Source organism: Melospiza georgiana, chromosome 11, assembly GCF_028018845.1.
Source record: "Melospiza georgiana isolate bMelGeo1 chromosome 11, bMelGeo1.pri, whole genome shotgun sequence".
In the NCBI taxonomy this organism is placed as follows: Eukaryota; Metazoa; Chordata; class Aves; order Passeriformes; family Passerellidae; genus Melospiza; species Melospiza georgiana.
In genome coordinates, this window is record NC_080440.1 from 7,464,593 (window position 1) to 7,480,707 (window position 16,115).

General features: G+C 44.8%; 1 protein-coding gene across 12 annotated transcripts in view; it reads left to right on the top strand.

Moving 5' to 3' along the window:
• CADPS (calcium dependent secretion activator) overlaps window positions 1–16,115 on the top strand; it is a 203,218-nt gene that overhangs the window by 115,819 nt on the left and 71,284 nt on the right. For all 12 annotated transcript variants that reach the window (XM_058031860.1, XM_058031862.1, XM_058031867.1 and 9 more), the window contains exons 12-13: window positions 1,712–1,848; window positions 6,934–7,121. In XM_058031860.1, the coding sequence (XP_057887843.1) occupies window positions 1,712–1,848; window positions 6,934–7,121 (325 nt within the window). The remainder of the gene's footprint in view (window positions 1–1,711; window positions 1,849–6,933; window positions 7,122–16,115) is intronic.

Consider the following 16,115-nt stretch of genomic DNA (forward strand, 5'->3'; position numbering starts at 1 on the left):
GGAGGTTGTTCCCATCCCCTGAGCCAGCCCTTGTGCTGCCACCTCACTCAGCACCATCAGCAGCTGCTTCTGCCCTGGTGCTGAATGCACAGCAGGGAGAGGGAGGGCTTTGGGTCCTGGGAGAGAGGCTGGGTTAGGAGTCAGCAGGGCCCCAGCACATACAGGGGGAGCAGACCCTCAAAAATTAATCCTCTGTAGGAAAAACATCAGTGTTTATTCAGTGGGGTTGTAGTGACGAAAATTGCCAGCTACAGCTGAATTAAGTATTGCTAGCAGCTAATTGAAATGTTACATGTTTCAATTTGTCTGATTTCTTTCCAGTGAGTGATGTTATTTATACAGTTTGTATATAGATAACGACAGACTATACAGAAAATGTAAAGATTGCTACCAATGATCATTACTATGTGAGAGCACTGACACAAATGAGGTATTTGGAAAGACATACCATCCTTCATGGCTAAATATTGAATAGAAAAACATATATCAAAGAACATTCTCACTCTCATTTAAAACTTTTTTTTTCTTTTTAATTAAGGATTTTTGGGGTTTTTTTTTTTGTGGTAAAGAGGGATTTTGTTTTAAAACAAATACAGTTACCATATACTCCTGCTGCGGAAAACTGCATTTTTGTGTCCTTTCAGCCACATTGTTTCAAGGCCACCCAGTTCCCCTAGGAGGCTATAAACAGGGGAAGGATTTAAATCCTATTTTCTTTGTCGAGGATTTGGCAAGAACCCATATAGTAGGAAGCTGAGCACAGACAAAACCAAGTGAAAGGTGTCCTTTAATTCCCCAGCGGCTGCTAGAACAAAACCTGCTCCCAGCGGGGTCCTGGCTGGCCGCACCCAGGCTGGCTTGGAGGCTTCATTTCAACTGCTGAATTCGGTGTAGTTTAGTTAACCATGTTGAGATTAATTAATTAGCCCCTAGGAGTTAGTGCCCATAAACGTCACCCAAAGCAGAGAAGTGTGAATACGTTGAGGCTGTTAATTCACCCAAAAATGGCAGCTTGTAATCTAGGCAGAGGAAATTCAGTCTCTCCATCGGGATGACTGGCAGCTCCGACGCTCTGTCGGGTTACTGCCTCTGTGACAACAAACTACATATCAATTTAACTTCTTAGCAATGCTTAAAAGAGCATCTTTTTATTTCAGTGAGGTAGCATTTAAAGTTGCTGTTAGGAAAAAAAAATTGCCGTGGGGAAGACAAACATTGGCATTTGGAGAAAGAACAACGTAACTGGTGTGATACCTAGAAAACCTAGTAAATGTAGAGGGAAAAAGCTGTAACTTCATTAGAATGGCAGAATCTATTACAATTAACCACAACTATCTAAATAGGAGCTAATTTACTCATGTGAGCCAAAATTCTGTTAACTCATAGCCTATTGTAAGATGCAGAGTGAATTTGTACGTTTGTGTTCTGGTTTTAAGTACAGAATAAATGCACTATAATGAGCAGTTGACAAGATGTTAATTCTAAAATCTTTTGCCTAGATACAATAATATAGTCCATAACTGATGCAAGTTGACAATGGGAGTGAAGTGTACTGTATAGCCTGCAAAGAGAAAACTTAATGGCAATGGAGGGAAGAGGAGATACTTGGCTTTCATGCTTCATACTGTATATTTTTTTCTGTTATATTTGTCAACTAAAATGTCTTATATCTCTCTAAATGGTGTCTTTCTCTATATGTATAAATGAACAGATGCAGATAGAGCTCAAAAGCATGGCATGGATGAATTTATCTCTTCCAATCCCTGTAACTTTGACCACGCTTCACTCTTTGAGATGGTTCAGCGCCTCACTTTGGACCACAGACTTAATGATTCCTATTCTTGTCTGGCAAGTATATTCTTTGGTCTCTAGTGATATAAACATCAAGCAGCAAAGTCAAAGCTAGTGCGACTGGGGGCTAATCCCCCTGTTGCTGGAAGATTGACTTCTGTTTACACCAGGTTTGAATTTGGCCCAGAGGTATTTTCTTTTGAGAGGCTGCCTGCAGTGAACTGACTGCTGTTCTTCTCCAGTCGCACTGTCTTTATCATTTCTGTTTGCAATGTTTAAAATGTTTCTTCCTGCAAAGAGAAACTCCAGTGTGGGAATGTGAAGTAGAGAGCAGTGTTTTGCAGCCTCCTGCACTGCCTTCCAGAGTCTTCTGGATGAAAGAACAGGGAAAAGATGACTGTCTGGTACCACCTCCCATGTCAATGGAGTCCCACCAGGAATAACTGTGGCCCAGCTTTGTGTCTCTTTATGAGCAGGGGTCCCAAGCAGGTAACAGATGGGACTGTGTGGATAACTGCAGTGCTGCTGCAGTCTGTCCATGCTCAATAGTTGCATGCCCATCCTAAGTACTCCCATGAGCAGCAATTGCAGTTCTTTGCCCACTGTAGGACAGTGGCACTGAGATGTTCCAGGACAGCTTGTAGCCTTTGGCTGGGTTGCAGTGCTTGGGGGCTCTTATGTCCTATAAGGGCTTAAATAACAAATAACCAATGAGCAATTAATTTTTAGCAGTTTCAGTGAGGAGGATGAAGAGGCTCTTAGTTTTTGAGAAAACAACAGTATTCATCCTTTCTGGAGCGTCCTGAAACAGAGGACATGTCCTGAACATGGCATGGGACAGGTTCTGACCTGCTGCCCTCCCACTGTTGCACGGGATGGCACTGGGGTGTCATGGTGGGCTCCTTCAGCAGAAAGACCACGCTGTGCCAAGAGCCTTTGCCAGCTGTGCAGTCCCTGCAGCTCCTGAGTGCCTTGCTGTTAAAAGCAGCAGCCTGGGAACACAGCTGAGCAGTTGGCAAGGAGGCTGTCAGTCTCAAATCTGCCCTCCCTGTCCCCCTCCACCATGGTGCTCCTCTCCCTGCCCTGCTCCTTGTACCACACAAAGGGCCAATCTCCTCTGAAGGACTGAGGTCCAGTAAATGCCACTAGCAGTAATGAATTGTCACCTTCCTAAGGAGAGGCAGAGCTAGGAGGAACAGTTGTGGACATCCCTTGAGGTAAGGATGGGTGGGGGAAGGCTGCACTTTACCTGCAGATTCCCAAAGGGTACAAGTAGGCTTGGTGGGAGCATTGTCAGACCTGCAGCAGGTTCCTCACTGGTTCCATCAAGGTCCTTGCTCTGGCAGGCAGTGACTTTGGCATGCAGCTTCTGCTCCCCACGCATGGCTGACCCTAGGAAGACCATCCCCATCCATGCATGTCTGAGAGGTTGGCTTGCTGCTGGTTTGTCTCTGTGCAGTCTTGGGCCTGGTGAGAAAGCTGTGGCCGTTGAACTAAACCCATGGAGAGGTGAGAGGCCATCACTGAAAATGATTAACAATGTTTTTCTTCAAGAAACCCACCAGCCGCACTTCTGCTTGTTATGGAGATGTTTAGGCCCTTGCTAGAAGCTACCAGAGCGGTGGAGCTCCCCTCAGCACCAAGACTCATCCTCTTCAGAGTGGAGCATCACCAATTAACCATCTTCTTTCAAATCACCCATTGCAGTGTTGTAAGGAACAGAATAATGGCCTGTGTTCACCTATGCTTGGTTTCACGTGCTTCTTGACTTACTTTGCCATGTTTTTGTCCTGATGATGGTGTAAAAACAGAGTGCCCTCAAAAACTGCAAAAAGCTCCCACTGTTCTTGCTGTGCCTTTGGAATGTTGGTGATAGCACTGTGCTGAGTTGGCTGGAGGAGCTGTGAGCCCGTGGTAAGCCTGCTCTGTCCACTGTGTGCCACTGGACGATTCTTACTCCCTACAGGACGTTCCATGCAAGGTCCCACAAAGTTTTGCCTCGTCACACCTCTTGTTGTTTTCAAATGTGGACGTGGAGGTGCCAGGGAAGACTTAACCCTGGCACAGAGGATAACTCAGCATTGCTTCCTTTCTGTGGAACCAGGTTAAACAACACTATTGTGAGCCCAGTCGCGGGCTGAGCCAGGCATCCCTAGGAAAACAAACAGCCTGGCTGACTCATCCCAGCCATGGCAGAAGTGATGTTTACTGGCAGAGAGCTCTGTGCTGGGGAGGGGGAAGAACACTTTCTGCAGAGCTTGCACAGGGGTCTTGCCCATCATCCACAAATTGCTAATACAGTCACACTCAGAGGATTTCCTGGACTTCTGAGAAGAGTATTTAGCTGTTCCAGCTTAGTATGGACCCTACACATGCGTGGGTCTTCATTCTTTCACTTGGACGTGTGTGTTGTTTCTGAAACTGCCCTCCAACTCTTCCCAAGACTTCCCTACCCACTGCCAGCGTCCAGCTCACACAGCCATCTCTCTGCTGGAGCTGTATTGCCCATGATGTGTCAGCATTCGTGTAATTTGTATTATACAGGACATCACGTACCACAGGAAGGTCTTCAGAGTACCCACCCTGAGATGATGTGAAGGAGGCAGGTTAAGAGATCCATGAAGCAGGCCACCAAGATTAAATTCTCTTAGATTTCCTATGATAAATGGGAAAATTCAGCTACTGAAATGTGTAATTTCCCTCACAAACTCTGGTTTTCTCCAAAGTTGCATTTGCCTCTAGACAACCGGCCTGTGTGTCGCCAGCCCTGATTCAGCCTTGCTTTTCCCAGCTCCAGAGCTCCCCTGGCATTCCCTGCTGGTGCCTGGGATGTGTCTCCTTATCAGAGCAGTTCAGCCTGCTGAACAGTCAGTGGATCTCCCTGTGCTCTGTGCCCTTTCTCCATTGTCCCTTCTAGGTTTCCTCATTGGAGACAATCTGAGGCCACACTGAGCTGCACCTATCTGCACTGGGGACAGACATCCCATGTGTGGCAGCTGCATTTGCCAGGCTGGCTGGTGTCAGCTTGTTGGGCCAAGCAAATCAAGAGCCAGAATCTGCCTGAAGATGTTGGGGATCTCTTTGAATACTGCTTTTCATCAAACCCTGGGGATTTATCTAGGGCTGTGGGGAGCAGCATTTACTTGCTCCATTGGATCCCCATTCCGCAGCAAGTGTTTTATTTCCTACCTCTGCCATGCAAGTGAAGACCTCCTGGTCCTCCTGGGGCTCTGGATCTGCTGCCTGTGCTCTCCTGAGGTCTAGGGCTCATCACTGAACCTCTGATCTCTGCTCATGCTTCCCCTCATGGCACCATGGCAGCGACTATGGGTGTTTACCATCTTCCCTTCTGTTCTCCTGAGAACATCACAGACCCCAGCTCAGGGGAGCAATGTGGCATGCTCCAGATCGCTGGGTTCAGCCTCTGCTTCCTTTGCCTCAGACTCTGATACTTGACTCCAGTGAAATCAGTGCCAGCCTTCCCATCACTGTCAGTAGAGCCAAGATTTCACCCCATAGGGAGAAATGAGTTCTTTCTTTGTACTAGGTGAATATAACAATTTCAACTGCACTTCTACCCCTATATCCAAAAACAGAGCAATCATGGCATTTCCATATTTTTACCGTGCCTGATCACCAAAGACACAACGAGAGACAAGAGATGGTCTAAGGATGTAACAAACAGGCAACATAAAGAACTCCAGAATCAAGCATAATACCACCAACCAAAAAGCAGACAAAAATACCATGAAAAGTGGTGAAGGCAAATATACCCCTCCCAAAAAATAGCCTTCCAGAGGGCTGTCCCATCTGCATTGTTCTGTGTCTTCATTTTGAAATGTGCACTTCTAGTGATCCCAGCACTGTAGCTACTCCCTATATCTATCATTTTCCCCTCATTATTTTAATTCTTTTCTCAATCTGTTTTGGAGTTGGCCCAATAAGGATGAGCAAATCCTTCTCTATGTCTTTGAGCTCTTAATTGATATTTCTTCAACTCTTTTCAAAGCAGCTATTTTGGCATCTAGAAAAGATTTGGTGTCATCTGAGTGGTAGAAAATATATTTTAATCTTTCACAGCAGTGTTGTTTCTAAGATGTAGCATTTGGGGTAACAGATGGGGTGGCAAAGAAGTTGCCTATAGGGGCAGTGCTCTGCCTCAACTACTCTCCCGCCCGCTGCAGGAACTTTTCAATTAAACGATGAAAGATTTTGCAGCTTGATGCATTCCAGAGCTGCGTCTTAGCAATTGTTTAGCACCCAAATTTCCATGTAAATATTGACTATTTTGCAGCGTTTGAAAAGCAATCTACGAGATTATTCCTGTTCTTGTTAGCCCCTCTCCTGAAGGCAGAGGCACGCTCCACTTCAGCTGTCCCAGGACCTTCACCAGAGCCATCCCCTTGCAGGGAAGGGCGTCCTCCTTGGGAGTCTGGACATTGCACCACAAGCCTTGTGTCACCAGCTCCTCAGGGTGATACAAAGAGATGGTCTGAGCTTCCTGGGTGTGTAAAGGAATCCTGCTCTTCAGCTGAGCTCCCCTTGTTTCAGTGCCAAGGAGCTGGGCGATGTCAGAGCATGTCGCCAGCAGCACGCAATAAGGAAATAAGGACAATGGAAACGTCCCTGTCTGATACTGCAGAATTGCCTTTCTCCATCTGCAGGACATTCCTACCTTCCAGATGCAAGAGAAGTCATTTTTCAATGCAATCCTCTGTCCTGCTCCCCCAGATCAATCTTCCTGCTCCTGGCCAAATGTACAATCCCATCCCCAGAATGAGACTACTGTTTCACACTGTTTAAATAACCAAACCTTGGCATCTCTTAAAGGTGTCTTTTTCTTCCTTTGTATATTTTTGCTGGGCACTGACATGAACTGGCCTAACTTTTCAGCATTTTAAATGACATTTCCCTTTAATGGTAGCGTAATATGTTTTTGTTAATAGTTGCACTGAGTATATGCTGTGTTTGAGTGATGATGTGCAGACTGTATTGTTTGAGTGACCTCTCTCCTTTTTCCTTAATATTGCCTTAGGTTTGTATTTCTTTTTATTAGAACAGTTGACCACTACACCTCCAAGTGTGATAGCCTTTGTATTTAATAACTTATATTTAAAATCAAGTCTCTTTATTTCTAAACAGGGCTGGTTTAGTCCTGGCCAGGTCTTTGTGCTAGATGAGTATTGTGCACGTAATGGAGTGAGAGGCTGTCACAGACATCTCTGCTACCTCAGAGATTTGCTAGAGCGCGCAGAAAACGGAGCTATGATTGACCCCACCTTACTTCACTACAGCTTTGCCTTTTGTGCATCACATGTTCATGGCAACAGGTAAGGAATTCTTCTTGGCTAGCAGTGCCCTGCCAACAAGAGATGACTTTGTCAAATACAGGTTTCCTTGGATAATGCACAACAGTCCCCAATTTGTTTTCACAGTGGATGTTTGGCAGCAGCACTTCTAGTGGCATAGTCGGTTTGTTTGTTTGTTTCATTGCTTGTTTAATGTAAGCAGTAAAAATGCACATAGAGGATCCAGAAATGAAGGTTTTTAACTTACTTGCCCAGGCACTTGCTAAGATGCAGTTCTGAACACGATGCAGTTGCAGTCCCTGTGACTGTCACGGGTTGAATAAATGGAAGTAAATGATACACTGTGCTGATTTAATTGCTGTGCAAGAGGATCTGACAAGTTGGAGCAGTGAAATTTTCAGCAGTATCAAACTTCAGTGCTCAGAAGGGCTTTAAGCCCTTGGGCACCCATGGCTCATTTAAAGACCACGTGACATCAGTTCAAAAATTGCTTAGACACAACTGGAAATTTTATCTTGCTCTGTTACAAAGCAATTTCAGTTTCAGAAGAAGACAGTTCCTTTCTCTCAAATGTGACAAACCTTTGATGGGAGGAACTGGAGCTGTGTTTTTCCCCCCTCTCTGTTTATTTTGTTGAAAGCTGTTGCATCTATTGCAGCTTCTTTTTCTGCTTTTTTCTGTTAATGTTTATTGTATATTTTGAGATATCACTTTGTATCTTACATATGTTGCTGAAGAAAGGATTGTTAAGAAATAATTAGGTGTTTTCATATACCTCTGGTAAATACCACCCTAAATTACGACACGCATTGCCCAGGTTTCACATTGCAAGGCTGTCGCTTGCTTTTGCAGTTACTTTCATGCATCTTGTCATGGAAACCAAGTTTTGCTTCCTTAGTTTCTTTTTTAGTTATGACTTTCCGTTGCTCATTCGTTCTTTCTTTGCCAATTGTTATGTGATTTCAGTTGTTTCCTTTCAGCTTAATTTCCTTTTGTTTTATTTTGAGGTTTTTCATGCTTTCTTCTTATTTCTTTCACTTTTGCTGCCGGCCTTGCCCCCCACATTTCAATCATTCCCCCAAGCCAACTCATGGCAGAATTACTTGGTGGGTCACAGCCAAGTGCAGACGGTGAGGGGGGCAAAGCCTCTGCCGCTGAAACGGAGACAAAAAAGGATTCCAAAAAGGAGTCCAAAAAAAAGAAGGAGCCCAAAACCCAGCCGAATCCAGAGCCAAAAAGGTAAGCAAAAGTGTGCAGTGCACAGGAGTGTGTTGCAGAGGGCTTCTCAATCACTGAGCACACTGGGCAGCTGCACCCACATGGCTCAGGGAGATCTGACTCCAGCATTTGGGTCTCATGCTCTCCTGGGAGCTGGATAGCATTTGGGCACCCAAGTCCCACAGGGGATCAGAGACTGAGGTTTTTAGGTGTGTGTTTAGAAGATGGCTCACATGGTGTTTAGGGAATGGGACCAGCCAGTAAAAGTGGCTGCCCCATTGCCCTTTGTCCTAGGCAGGACTCAGCAGACAGCTGGTTTGGGAACAGGACTTGGCTCAAAGTCCATCTGGCCCATAACAGAGAGGAGGTGGGATGCTCATCACAGCTACCCCATGTACCTCTGCACAGGGTCCAGCACAGCCAGGGCTGAAGCTTCCTCTTCATCAGGGTTGGTGGCAGGAGGTATCTAATGGTATGGACCAAGGTCACAACCTCCCATTCCCTCTCCATGAGGCTGGAGAGTTTTGGGCTCAGGAAAATATCGTGGTCTCAAGCCAGTCCCATGCTGTTCAGCTGTCCGGGGCTGTGTGTGGCTGCTGCACTGTATGAGGACCTGTTGGGCACTGTCAGAGGGACAATTTGGCCATGGATGGGCTGTTCCAGTCACTCATTTAAAATATTCCAAGAAAGGAATGAGGTGTCTTGCTGTGACTTAGTTGTCTTTAGCTGACAGTTGACTTCGCATCCGAAAGCTGAAGGTTCATGTTCCTTCTTGGTCTGTGCTGTCTCTCTGTTGCCTGGGGATTGCGGGAGGCTCTGTGTGGGAGCTGCAAGGCTGCAGCATTGCGCGTTCCCACCAAGGGCAGGCTCTGCTTAACACCCAACAGTTTGCTATGGAGTCTGCGGGGTGCAGCGTCTGGCTTTTGCTACCAGAAGGTCACAGAAAGGGACCACAGGAGGTCTCGGAGGAAAACGCGACTGCTTATCTCTGTGTCTACTCTAAGCAATCTGAATATCTGAGTGGAAGAGTCACGATTTCTTTTCAGAGAGCTGTTGAGGCCACATGCATCATGCATTTGCGAGCTGGCTGGCAGAGAGCGATGGAAAGCCAGTATTTATTTACCAGGCAGTCCTTACTGGCAGTTGTGATGTGTGTAAAGCCGTGCTCGCTTTAGCTGTGTCCCTCCCTCCCTCCCACCTGCTGTGTCCATACATTTCTCATTGCCTTATGACTGGCCCTGCTCTCCCCAGGAAACTTACAGCTCATGGCAGAGCTGAAACTTTCTATGTAAAAGTTGTCAAGGTGGCAGATCTGCCCCAGGACCCAGCACAGCACCCAAGAGAACATCTTGGAGTGGCCATGTATTGCATTGTTGTTGGGATGCACAGTGGTCTGGGAAAGACTGAGTTACAAGACATTTTTGTGTTTAACAAAGGCTTCTTTTTCCATCAAATCTGAAAAAGTATTGATTTTCTTCATAAAGAAGAGTTCCTTCACTTTTAGACAGTAAACACCCCTGAATGGGTGGTTTAGCTTTCCCCAGGATGAAGTTGGCTGTCAGACAGAATATGCCACCCAGTAATGAAGGTCGAGCAGGGAGATAATTTCATGTGGCTATCAATCTCCTGTATTAGCAGCAGACAGTGATGGAGCTGAGGTGGGCTGTCTGTTTGTATCGTGTTTGCATAAGGTCAAGCAGCGAGACAACAGTCGCTCGCAGTCAGCGGGAAGTGCAGGCAGGCTGTGGATGCTGAGGACAGCCTGAAGGTCAAGGCTGACAGGATGACAGGTGTCAGTGTGGGGATGATGCCTCCTCGCCCGGCCGGCCCCCGCCTCGGCAGCGCGGCCGCACGCAGCCAGGACGGGAGCAGGAAGGCTGCTGCTGGAAATGCAGCCCCAGCTCAGGGCTGGCCCTGCGGCTGCAGCAGGTGAAGTGGTCAGAATGGGGGTTTGTGAACAGTTTGGAGCCCTGTTGGCTTACATGTCAGAGTTTGGTCTCCCCTCCTTTGGGCTCATGTATCTTATTCAGACCTCTGACGTGATCTCTCCATACCAAGGCTGTAAATCACCGCTATTTGCACGACAGCCCACATAATTTTTCTTTTAATTTTTCACAAGTAGAAATTTCTACTTGTGAAATTCACAAGTAGAAATGGAGTTAAATGTAAGTTACTTACCCTAAGTTTCACCTCCTGAGACACCTGACTATGGAAGTGCAGGGTGTGAGGAAAACAGGGACCAGCAAGAGCAATATCCACATGGTTTACTGTCCTCAGGTACTTGCTCTTCACTGAGACTGAGAAACTCAATGCTTTTTAATCGTTGTGGTCACTCATTAGTTGATAATGGAGTTTTGTCCACTTGGTATCACAGGATGCCTTTTACAAAGACTTATCATTATAAAATCTGTTATTTCTGATGTATTTACATAGGTGACAGGTAGTGAAGGCACAGAATTATCCAGACATCCCAACAACACGTCATATGTTTATTGATGTATCTTTGGTACCACCACTATGTTGCTTTTCTTTATCAATAGTCCTCCAGAGAACTAGCAAAGACAAGAGCAGGAATGGTTTTGAAAAGACATTGTGATTTGGAATAAAATTGTGAAAGGGTTTACATGGCCACCAAGATCCTTCCCTGCCTTCTCTCTCCTTGTTTTCACGGTTCTCATGTCAGAGGGCTGTGGCAGTACTGCCAGTGTTGTTTGACACACAGAGAAGTGATGTGTTAGAGGAACCTCACTTCTTCCCTGTCTGCACATGAGAGAAGTATTGTGGAACAAAAATTTGAGCTCAGCTCTTCCAGGTCTAAAGTTAGTGCCTAAATCTTGAGCAATAGCTCCTGTCCCTTGCGAAGAAGTGGCTTTCAGAAATGGCCTTGTGCTTTTTTTTTTAATTTAAGCATAGAATAGCATTATTTATAAATGTTAAAGTTAGCACCATGAAAAACTCTTTTTGTGCTTGTTAATTCTAAACTTTTAAAAATCAGACTTAAATATTGATCATTTGCATGCTAAATATTAGCAGACTGAGCTTATCAAAATCAGGTGCTGGACTGAATTCCCTCCAGTCTAATAACAACCAAGTACCATAATCTTCTGCAAGTTGTTCAATGACTATTTACCTAGGGTTCAAGCAGCTACAAGTCTCCCTATTAATTAATTTGGTATATTAGTGATTTCCCTTTCTTGTTTAAACTGTATTTTACGGCCTCAAATTTGTTTTCAAGAAGAAACAGTTTTGTTAACTAATGTTACCATTAGCTTTTATTACTGTTTTTACAATCCAGCAGAAATATGCTATTGTCATAAACCTTCAGGAATTGAAAACTCTATGTGACATACCTGCAGTTTTCTCCATTGTATTGTAATTGCGTATGTGGTCTGTTTCACATAAAGATTTCCACACAGCTAGTTGAAACAACAGAAATGCAGGATTATTTCTGTCCCTTAAGCAGTAAGTACGCTTTATCACGATATCTTCGTGTGCTCTGTGTTGGGTTTCTCGTTCAGGTACCCTGCCCTGGCTGCAGTAAGGCAGGTTCAGGCTGGCGGGGTGTGATGTCCTGCCCTGTTGTGAGGCGCCAGCTCAGTGTCCCATCCAGCACCGCAGTGACACAGCAGGTGCTCCCTGTGCTGCCTGTCGGATGGGATGCTCTGCCTGTGCTGAAGGGCTGGCTTGGCAGCCACCAGCAGGTCACCAGCTCCGTGCAGGAGGCTGACACGATCCATCACAATGGGTGTGGGATGGCAGGGCTCAGAAACCACCCGGCGCAGTGTGTCAGGGGTGCGGATGGCACATGAGAACCGATGAGCTGTGACTTGGCTCGGCGCTGCGGCGTGGAAGAGAGCCCGAGCGAAGGGAGGGCAGGAGTTGGGAGATCAAAGGGTTCCCATGCTCAGCAGCACCTCATGGGCAGCTGGGGCAGCCCCCAGGAGCGCTGGGGTGAGCAAAGGGCTTCTCACCGACCTTTCCCTCACGGTGTGAGTCCCCAGACGAAAGGGGAGATGGGGAAAAGCCATGTTTGCTGAACACACTTTTTTCCTAGGGGTGTAGGCAGGTGGGCTCTTTCAGGTCTGGTCTGCTGGGGGAGATGTGAGAGGCAGCCGTGATCCTGCCCACATCCCCAGAGCCCGTCCTCGTGCAACCGGTGGGACTGAGCAGGCAACTCCTCCCGCGAGGATGCTGCGAAAGCCTCTCCTGACACATGCCGTCCAAGGCACTAATCATCGATGTTTACTGTATAGCTCATATGTGCTGCACCTGGCAACCAGCAAGGGAGCTGAAGGCAGCACGTGTTTTATATTTGAGTTGTTACTTAAAAAATCAAATTATTTGCATCAGTTTTTGACATTGTTTTTTTTCCCTTGGCTCTGCATGCCAGGGCTCACAGTGCGTGCAAAGATCTGTTTGCTACGTGTAAGCAATATTTTCCCCAGTTTAAAAAAAAAAAAAAAGTGTAGACAAGTTAAACATAAAAGGTGTAAAAGATGATATGTCTTTTCATTTAGAAGCCGACGTGGTATTTCATGGAGGCTTATGTCAAAGAGATTAACGCGCTGGAGCTATACTGTATATTTATAATTGCATACAAATGCATGCTATTGCTTCATATATTAGTCTTTGTTAAAAAATCATTTTGATATATTTGTTTTAGCAGCATAACTAGCCCTGGGGGCACCGGGTATAATTAGAAAAGGGCATGGGGGGAGGCGGGACTTGTAGAATAAAGCAGTGGCCTTAGGATCACAGGTCCTAATTATAATTTATAATTAACCCCGGAATTTGCACAAACCATCTAAGCTAAACAAGGACTATCATTTTTGCTGTTTAAATTGCAACCCTTTTTTTTTAATTTCACCACCTGCTTTGTTGATGTTGTTGTTTTTGTGGTTTAAAACTTAAAAACATGGGGGGATTAGGAAAGTGGCATTTAAAACTTTTCATATGAAATATTTACTGTGGGAATTTACTAGTTTAGAGCCAACACAGTGAATCTGCAGCAGAAGGAGTGATCTGAAACTTGTTTACTTATAATTAAAAATCTCGTTAGTTATTTTTCTTGCCTTTTTTGCCCTTCTGCTTCCCTCTCTGCCCACAGCTTCTGCCGTACACCTCAAGTACCCGTGAGCAGGAGCTATAGAGAATTGGATGGAATTGTCTCCACACAGATGGAGACAGTAATGTTGTTTGTCCAACTGAATTCATAGACCCAAACCCATTTTGTCCCTCGTGCATTTGTATATACCATGTACATCCAAAACTTCTGTTTCACCCTTTTGCTCTCCTCTCACTTCTCATCACTGCTTCAGTGCAATAGCGATGTGGTTGTGGATTGTGTGTGAGAACATCAGTTCCTGCAGCTCAGAGAGATGCTGCTCGCTGGTGGAGTTGATGCTTCTGTACATGAGATTTAGATCAAATAGCTAGTATCAAAGTTGAGCTAGAGACCTTTGCTGAAAACAAAATTGCCAATAAGCATCAGAATGAGCTGTGCAGCTTGAGCTTCTCCTGGGGATTTTTTCAGCCCCATCAGCCATGTACCGAAATTGTCTAGAGCACAGAAGTGAATCTTAAATTACAGTGATGCTAAGCTATATACCCTTTGTGTTCTTGCAAAAGGGAAAATAAATATGTTCCCTCAGAAAGATTATATTTTCAAAGTATATTTGACTTGAATATTTAATTAGGTTTCAAAATTATCGAGCTAATAAATTAAGTGGAAGGCTTTGGGTAGTGTTTTTCCAGTTCTATCTATATCCTGCATTTGTCACTAATTAATGAGTTTCTAATGCTTCAGCTTCTGGGAAGATGAGCAACAAAGATTAACATAACTAGTAAATCCAAAGATGTGCAACTGGGTTATAGTATTTGAAATTTGACAAAAACATCGGAAGTATTATTATTTGTGACATGGCTCAAGATGGGGGATTGTGAGGAAAGCAAAGATGACAGAACTGGTGCTAACCACTGTGACAACAACTTGAAAAGCAGCCGACATGACATCTTTCCTATCATGCTGCCGAAAATGTCAACTTTGTGAAGGACAGTGAGAAAATGGTTTGCCGAAAATCTGAAAGGTAGATTCAAGAGATGCTCATCATGTCAGATGCAATATAGTCCACAGCTGGGTGAGAAAGGGAGTCCTTGCCATGGTGATGGCTCTCGCTTGGCAGGCCCTTCCAGACATCCACACTGCTCCAAAAATGGCTACAGCTGACCTGTAGATTGTCTTGGGTTTGCATGAGACGTGAGAGTGGCTTGAGCTTACACCCAGCGTGGAGGAACCGGTGGCCAGAGCCACTGGGTTTGTGTCCTCCTGGCTCACAGGAAAGGGGAAGCCCAAAGGATTAAGCTTTCATTTGTGTGTGTGTGTGTGTGTGTGTGTGTGACTTAGGGGTTTGGTTGGCATCCCTCGGATGTTGTGACTGGGGCAAAAGCCACATTGGCCAGAGGTTTTCTCTCCACAGCCCACCCTTTGTCTTTGTGTGGGTCAGTGATGCTTCCAGAGCTGCCCCTGCCTGGCAGGACACACCTGGTGCTGTCAGCTCAGCCTGTGCTGGGTGTCCACCATGAGCTGTTACATGGTGAGTGCTCTGAGTGCAATGAGAGACTGAGATTCACGTGGGAGGGCTGCGACCCAGCCTGAGCTGTCAGATCCTGCCATTAAATCTCACCAGTTGAGGTTATTGACCTAGCAAAGGGTGACACAATTTTCAGACCATTTCCAGTCCCACAGCAAATCACTGCCAGGGCAGGCAGCTTTTACTGCCTCGTTTGTCAATGCTGATACAATTAACCCAGTGACACTCTGAGCTGTTGTGGGTACAGGGCAAGGACCAAATGCCAAAAGTCAAATGAGGGCTTCAACCCTGCACCTTAATATATGGCATTTATTGTGGTCTGCCTTGAATTATCTCTATCTGCCTGGGAGCAAACCAGGCACTGTGAGGTGCACAGCATCACAAAAGGCATGGACATCTCTATCTGAATATTAAATATTTTATGGAACTTTGGAATAAATTATATTAAGCATGTTAAGACATTAATTTTTGTTCAATATCTAATTTGGGTTTTTTTTGTGGCTTGCTCATTTTTTCAAAATAACTGGTACTAATTAGTTACTAATGAGACCAGATCCATACTTCCAAAATTGTTTATGAAATGTGTTCCCCAACTGAGACATTTTATCCAAGTTTCAGCCTAAATCTTTTTTTCCTGTTTTTTTCCTTAATACACAACTGAATTTGGCAAATAATCAAAGAAAGATTCTGATTAAATGCTGTTTAACTTTAAATACATGCCCTGGTATTCAAGTATTTTTCTGTGTCCATGCTGCAAGTTTTATTTAATGTATATTTAGCTTTAAAATTTTGCAGTAAATATCATCTACGGTTTGCAAGTTCCTCTTCCCAAATGTTTTAATGGTTTATTCACCTGTATTGGAATATCAGAGTTCATATTTATGATATTAAGAGCTTAGTAAATGTAGGGTCGAGGAGAAGTGATTGCACAGATTTTATAGAATTTAATTTTTTTATAGATTTTTTTTTTCTTTTTAAGTTTAGGGCCTTTGAATTTTTAAGAGGAAAATAAAGCCAACCAATTAACCCCTGACAGGAGGTTCATTAGAAGCTTTGTAATCCCTTGCCAAGTCTTTTGTAAAGCCAAACCAGTCTAGTACTGCGGATTTATGCAGCTTAAGCTGAACACTGGGGGAGGCCTTTAAGTAAGAACATTTGTTCAATTTTAAGATGTCTTACATTACCTCAAGATTGCCTGTGCCAGCAG